The sequence below is a fragment of the Lipophrys pholis genome, assembly GCF_963383615.2.
Source record: "Lipophrys pholis genome assembly, chromosome: 6".
Lineage (NCBI taxonomy): Eukaryota > Metazoa > Chordata > Actinopteri > Blenniiformes > Blenniidae > Lipophrys > Lipophrys pholis.
In genome coordinates, this window is record NC_137629.1 from 396,610 (window position 1) to 404,109 (window position 7,500).

The window sequence follows — 7,500 nt, forward strand, 5'->3', positions numbered from 1 at the left end:
CAACACCCCCACCACCACCAACACCACCAACACCACAGACACCACCAACACCACCACCACCAACACTACCAACACCACCAACACCACAGACACCACCACCAACACCACCACCACCACCAACACCACCAACACCACCAACACCACAGACACCACCAACATCACAGACACCACCACCAACACCACCAACACTACCAACACCACCAACACCACATACACCACCACCAACACCACCAACACCACAGACACCAACACCACCACCACCACCAACACCACCAACACCACCACCAACACCACCAACACCACCAACACCACAGACACCACCAACACCAGAGACACCACCACCAACACCACAGACACCACCAACACCACCAACACCACCAACACCACAGACACCACCAACACCACAGACACCACCAACACCACCAACAACACCAACACCACCAACACCACCAAAGGGGACTTCGGAGGACATTTAAATATACACAGTATAATCCCCAAAAGAGAGGAGATACTGCACTCTTGCAGGACTCATATCAGGACCATCTCTGTCTCTCAGAGCTGTGGACACAGAACTATAGACACTAATATGATAGAATGTCCAGGTTATCAATGTTTTAGGAAAGACAGACAAACAGGGACGGGGGGAGGGGTTCTCATTACATCAAAGAGATATTTAAATGTCAGCTGGTGGACGTGAATACTCCACTTGAATACTCCACTGTCAATGTGTCTTTCACCAGTATTGACCTGGAACATTGCAGTATTGTACAACCCACCCTCACACAATCTTCCTTTGATAATGAACTCGGTGATTCTGGTTAAACGACTTGAGGATCACAGAGAAACAATATTATTTGGTGACTTCAATATTAACTGGTCTGATAAAAACAACAAACAAAATGATGAAAGGACCTCCCAGGATAACCAAACTCTAAAACCCTGACTGACATGGCGTCTGCTACTAAACCACAAGGCAGAACTAGTAGAATCTGGTAACTTTCAGATCAGAACAAGATTCTCGCTGTAAGAAAACTTACAGAAAAGCGACTGCAGTATTTTGGAGGTACCGAGGATAACAAAATAAAGTTAATTCTTCCTAAATCTGTGGAGTTTGAAGAACATTTGAATAATGAGAACTGGGAGCAGCTCACATCAATATACCAAGTAGAGGATTGTTTAATTCTAGAACTGCAACGATCACAAAGGCTCTAGAAACATTTACAAACTAATTCAATGTAGAGCAAAGAAAAGCAGCTTACCATGGCTAAACTATGAAATAAGAAACGTTATGAAGAGGAGAGACTCAGCTTAAGACATGACTACTAACTACTAACTACTAACTACTAACTGATCACTTGATTTACAAACAGAGAAGAAATAAAGTACTACAAGAGCTGCGTAACTCCAAAGCTTCATATTATAATAAAGTGATAGAGCATGCAGAGGGTAACAAGACTTCCCTGTGGAGACAACTAGGTAACTTAACTAACAAAACAAATAATCAGAAGAGGGTAAAGGAACTTAGAACTAAAGGCAGGACCATCAGTGACTCTTTGGCAAATTAATTTAATCACTATTTTGTGACGTCGGTGGAAGAAGTAAGAAAAACATTAGATTACCAAATTTACCAAAGAATAGAACCCCCCCACCCCCCCCCCCCCCACCTTCTCCACCCTCACCAGTTTGTCTTCAGACCAGGCGACTCAGCTGAGAGAGCAAATTCCTGTCTAGTGGAAAGTCTCAACCAATCAGGGTGATGTGGTGGGAGCTGCATGTCTTTACCTTAAAAAGGTCAACCAACACTTACTTTGGTCTAAAACGGGATCTTCTAATTGTTCTCCTGATACTATAAAATGGTTCCCATCATATCTCCAGGACAGAGAACATAGTACCACAAGGGTCCATTCTTGGACCGCCGTTCCAAAGCCCAGCAGCAACACGTCAGCTCTATGCAGATGATGCTGTTCTATATCCAGAGGCCCAGACTCCAGCACCTCCTGGCTTCATATATGGTGGACATCCTAGAGGGGCTCATCCAGAACCATCTAGTTCTGAACCTCCAGGAAACACTGTCCATGTGCTTCTCAGTTAGAAAATAGAACCTGCAACAGTTCAGAGTTGGTATCCAGAACCAGGACATTAGCTCAGTGACAGAATGTAAATATCCTGGAGTGGGATTAGAACCTCAACTCACATTTAACCACCACATGAAGAAGATCTCAGGAACAGGAACAACCAATCTGAAGAGTTTTAAAGTAATCAGACCAAGCAGCCATACTGTACTCAGTGATATTCTCCTACATATGGTACTGTCTGACAGTACGGGCTCCAGCGGCTCCTTCCAGAACACATTGGGTCTTTATACAACCAAACTCTTAAAGTCCTGGATAGAAAACCAAGTAGGTATCATCGCTGGAAAGTATCAAAAGTATAATTTCCTGAGTTTAGAAAGTTTCATCGACCTCTGTTTTCTGAAATTAACCTTCAAATGCAGGACAGCAGCAGAGAGTGGCTCTGGTTCTGTCCAAACACAGGACAGAACCAGAGAGTGGCTCTGGTTCTGTCCAAACACAGAGCCAGAGCCACTCTCTGGTTCTGTGTTTGGACAGAACCAGAGAGTGGCTCTGGTTCTGTCCAAACACAGAGCCATAGCCACTCTCTGGTTCTGTCCAAACATAGAACCAGAGCCACTCTCTGGTTCTGTCCAAACACAGGACAGAACCAGAGAGTGGCTCTGGTTCTGTCCAAACACAGAGCCAGAGCCACTCTCTGGTTCTGTCCAAACACAGGACAGAACCAGAGAGTGGCTCTGGTTCTGTCCAAACATAGAACCAGAGCCACTCTCTGGTTCTGTCCAAACACAGGACAGCAGCAGAGTCACCAGGAGCTGCCCCCCCCCTGATAAACCCCATTCTGACCAAAGACGATCTCAGTAACAGGAAGTCACTCCTAAAGGAAACGCCAAACAAAGTAAAATGATACCAGATCCCAAACTTTTCACCTCAAAGGTTAAAGACCGGCTGGAAACAAGACAAGAATGTACACACTTATAAAATACTACTATGTCTACAGGGTCTGTGTTTTACTGTACTGAGGGAGGGAGGGGGGGAGGGGGGGAGGGAGGGAGGGGCTGGGGGGTGGAGGGAGGGAGGGAGGGAGGGAGGGGGGGATTTTAGGGGGGGGGGGGGGGGGGGGGAGGGAGGGATGGAGGGATTTTAGGGGGGGGGGGGGGGAGGGAGGGATGGAGGGAGGGAGGGAGGGGGGATTTTAGGGGGGGGGGGGGGGATTTTAGGGGGGGGGGGATGTGTTTTATGATAACATGAAATTGTGAATCAGATATTTACTCTGTGTATTCTGTGTATTTCTGCTTGTCTGATGTATCTTGGTGTTGTATGTACTGTTGTTTCCTCTGTTACCCTCTGAAAAGCTCTTCCAGGGACCAGAGTTGCACGTAGAGTGTGGAGCTCCACTCTATGGATGTTGCTCTGGCCCTGATAGATCAATACTTTGGAATTGAAATTGAGTCTCACCGAGTCACTGAGTCTGTCCGAGTCACTGACTCTGTCTGAGTCACTGAGTCTGTCCGAGTCACTGAGTCTGTCTGAGTCACTGAGTCTCACCGAGTCACTGAGTCTGTCCGAGTCACTGAGTCTGTCCGAGTCACTGAGTCTCACCGAGTCACTGAGTCTGTCTGAGTCACTGAGTCTCACCGAGTCACTGAGTCTGTCCGAGTCACTGAGTCTGTCTGAGTCACTGAGTCTGTCTGAGTCACTGAGTCTGTCTGAGTCACTGAGTCTCACCGAGTCACTGAGTCTGTCCGAGTCACTGAGTCTCACCGAGTCACTGAGTCTGTCCGAGTCACTGAGTCTGTCCGAGTCACTGAGTCTCACCGAGTCACTGAGTCTTGTCAGCAGTGTCGTGCTTCATGAGGCTCGCAGACATTTTCAACATTACAGCAAATATTTCCTCCTTCACATGAAAGCTTTTCCCCAGATGTGTGTGTGTGTGTGTGTGTGTGTGTGTGTGTGTGTGTGTGTGTGTGTGTGTGTGTGTGTGTGTGTGTGTGTGTGTGAGTGTGTAGCTGGGTTGAAAACTGTCCTGAACAGGATGTGAAAGTGTTGAGGAACAGGTCGATCAGGCTCCGCCTCTCCTGCAGCTAAACATCCAGCCCAGGGTCCCGGTTCTGACTGATCTGGATCCAAACAACTCACCACGTTGGAACTTCCTGTTACAAGACAACTGACATTGTTCTTAAAGATCCAAGCTGCAGTTTATCTCCTCAATTCATCCCATAAGATGTTTGTATCACTTTAACTCTTTTACTGAACAAACAAGATCAAATCTCTAGAATGAGGCTGTGGCTGGTTCGTCCCTGCATCTCTGTCTTTCTCTGGAGGAGGAGGCAGGACTGAACCCTGAACGGTCTCCACACCACCTTCTAGAAACCATCAGGTGGCTCCACACCACCTTCTAGAAACCATCAGGTGGCTCCACACCACCTTCTAGAAACCATCAGGTGGCTCCACACCACCTTCTAGAAACCATCAGGTGACTCCACACCACCTTCTAGAAACCATCAGGTGGCTCCACACCACCTTCTAGAAACCATCAGGTGACTCCACACCACCTTCTAGAAACCATCAGGTGGCTCCACACCACCTTCTAGAAACCATCAGGTGACTCCACACCACCTTCTAGAAACCATCAGGTGGCTCCACACCACCTTCTAGAAACCATCAGGTGACTCCACACCACCTTCTAGAAACCATCAGGTGGCTCCACACCACCTTCTAGAAACCATCAGGTGGCTCCACACCACCTTCTAGAAACCATCAGGTGGCTCCACACCACCTTCTAGAAACCATCAGGTGACTCCACACCACCTTCTAGAAACCATCAGGTGACTCCACACCACCTTCTAGAAACCATCAGGTGGCTCCACACCACCTTCTAGAAACCATCAGGTGGCTCCACACCACCTTCTAGAAACCATCAGGTGGCTCCACACCACCTTCTAGAAACCATCAGGTGGCTCCACACCACCTTCTAGAAACCATCAGGTGGCTCCACACCACCTTCTAGAAACCATCAGGTGACTCCACACCACCTTCTAGAAACCATCAGGTGGCTCCACACCACCTTCTAGAAACCATCAGGTGGCTCCACACCACCTTCTAGAAACCATCAGGTGGCTCCACACCACCTTCTAGAAACCATCAGGTGACTCCACACCACCTTCTAGAAACCATCAGGTGGCTCCACACCACCTTCTAGAAACCATCAGGTGACTCCACACCACCTTCTAGAAACCATCAAGTGACTCCACACCACCTTCTAGAAACCATCAGGTGGCTCCACACCACCTTCTAGAAACCATCAGGTGACTCCACACCACCTTCTAGAAACCATCAGGTGGCTCCACACCACCTTCTAGAAACCATCAGGTGGCTCCACACCACCTTCTAGAAACCATCAAGTGACTCCACACCACCTTCTAGAAACCATCAGGTGACTCCACACCACCTTCTAGAAACCATCAGGTGACTCCACACCACCTTCTAGAACTTTGATTCTCCAGGACTTCACACTGCAGCCTCTTGGTTCTTTCTAGTCTTCAGTAGAAAGAATCGCATCGTTTTCATCCCGTCACTCTGTAGCATCTTGAAACAGTCTAATGTTTGGAGCAGCTCCTGTGAGCCTCCCAGCACTCGGTGGGACAGGACAGATTGGACGTCCAGCAGGAGGACGTCCAGCAGGAGAGCTGCATGAGGAGCTCTGACCGGGAGGATAGATCTGCTCGCCACAGCGGCGGCGGCGGCAGAGAGAAGCTGCTCCAGGAGGGGGCAGCAGACACGGTAACCTTCAGGCCCAGTTCGGATGCTGCTATTGTAAATCACAACAAGCAATAAAGTATAATTCCAAACCATGAAGACCAAACGCTGAGCTGCTCCTGGTTTCAGGCCAGTCTCATTATCACTCCACGGTGCAAAAACAACATGAAGCCCCATCTGGACCTGCAGTGCCGGTCCACACCACTAGGAGGCCTGCCGTCCTCCTCAGTGTGAGCAGGTACACATGGTCTCTGCAGTAAAACACTCGGTCTTACCATCCCGGCCCTCCTGGCGATGACTGTGTGAAACTCTCCGTCTGACACTCTGATGGCCGTCAGCAGTTTGTAAGTTCCACTTCCCAAGTTGAAGGAGAAGCGCATCTGTCCACCCAGGATCTCCAGGGCCAGGAACTCCGCCTTGTCTCCAGTCTGGTTGTCATGGTTGTACATCAGCAGCGCGTTGCTCTGCAGCGTAGCGAACTTGATGTAGATGTAGTTATTGTTGGGATCCAGAGAAGGAAACTCCATGTAAGAAAGCTCTTCAAAGCCGTAGCTGTTCAACTCGCAGTGTTTCCCAAAAACCCCTGAGGACAAAAACAGACCCAGAAGTTCAATCAGTGAGGACGCCAGTGATTCACCGTGCTGTGGTGATAAAAATATCTGTGCTGAATCTTCACCCAGCAGGAGTTAACGTTCTCTATATAGCAGCAACTAAGTCATTTATTTCTGCTGTCAAGCTGTGAACTTAAAAAGTCCCCAACTTATTCCTGCTTCATTTGGAGAGAAAGGCAAAGCAAGCATGAAGGATGGAGACAGAGAACGAGATGACAGCATCAACATATGTGTAAGAAGTTAACAGTCAGGAAGGCTCATCTTTCTCTTTGCTTTTCAACTGAGCGGGTCGCTCTAGAACCTTTCAGTTTGTGTCTGTTACTCACCAAACGGACAGTGACAGTAATATCCATCCAGCCGGCTCTGACAGGAGCCGCCATTAAAACAGGGGTTACACTCACAGTGATTGATGATGGAATCACACCTTCGGCCTGGGTTCACAAAACAACACAAATTAAAATGGAGGTGGTGGACGAGCAGACAGGACACCTCTGGAGGACCACAGACAGCAGAGACGCCCCGAGACAACCACAGTTCACCACTTCACAGAAATGCACTGCAAAAACAAATCGACTTGTGAGTCTTCAATCTCAGTTCCACTGGATCTAATGGTTCGGTTCACCTGTTCTAAGTGTTTAGCTAAGCAGAGGAGCTTCCAGGTCCAGGATGAAAACCCTGCAGCCAAAACAACATCTTGAAACTTTCATAGGAAAGAAGAAATGATCTCATCCAACTGGCAGATCCTTTTCACATTTCAAACTAAAACTCAGGATCAAATTACATTTGGTTGAGGCTGCGTTTCTCTGTTTGGTTTCGCAGTGCATCGGTTTCTGTCACGCAGACAAAAAAGCATTCAGATGAGTTCAACATTTGTGACCCAGAGAATAAAGCAGATGATTGGTGACGAGCACAACAGAGCGTGAGTCATGAAACGAGCAGCTTAATGAGACGATCTGCCAGCCCAACCCGCTGCAGGAAACAGGAAGTGGAGGGGTCACCGCTGGGCCGTGCACACGACTGCAAGGCAGAAGGTGCATTTGTGAGGAGGTTCATTTATC

At 48.2% G+C, this 7,500-nt stretch overlaps 1 protein-coding gene across 1 annotated transcript in view; it reads right to left on the bottom strand.

The window, feature by feature from the left end:
- The window catches only part of fat4 (FAT atypical cadherin 4), a gene marked incomplete at its 5' end in the record, with an annotated part of 134,591 nt that overhangs the window by 27,177 nt on the left and 99,914 nt on the right, over positions 1-7,500 (bottom strand). Inside the window, 2 exon segments of the mRNA XM_080465733.1 lie at positions 6,107-6,414; positions 6,769-6,873. Of these exon segments, the coding sequence (XP_080321859.1) occupies positions 6,107-6,414; positions 6,769-6,873 (413 nt within the window).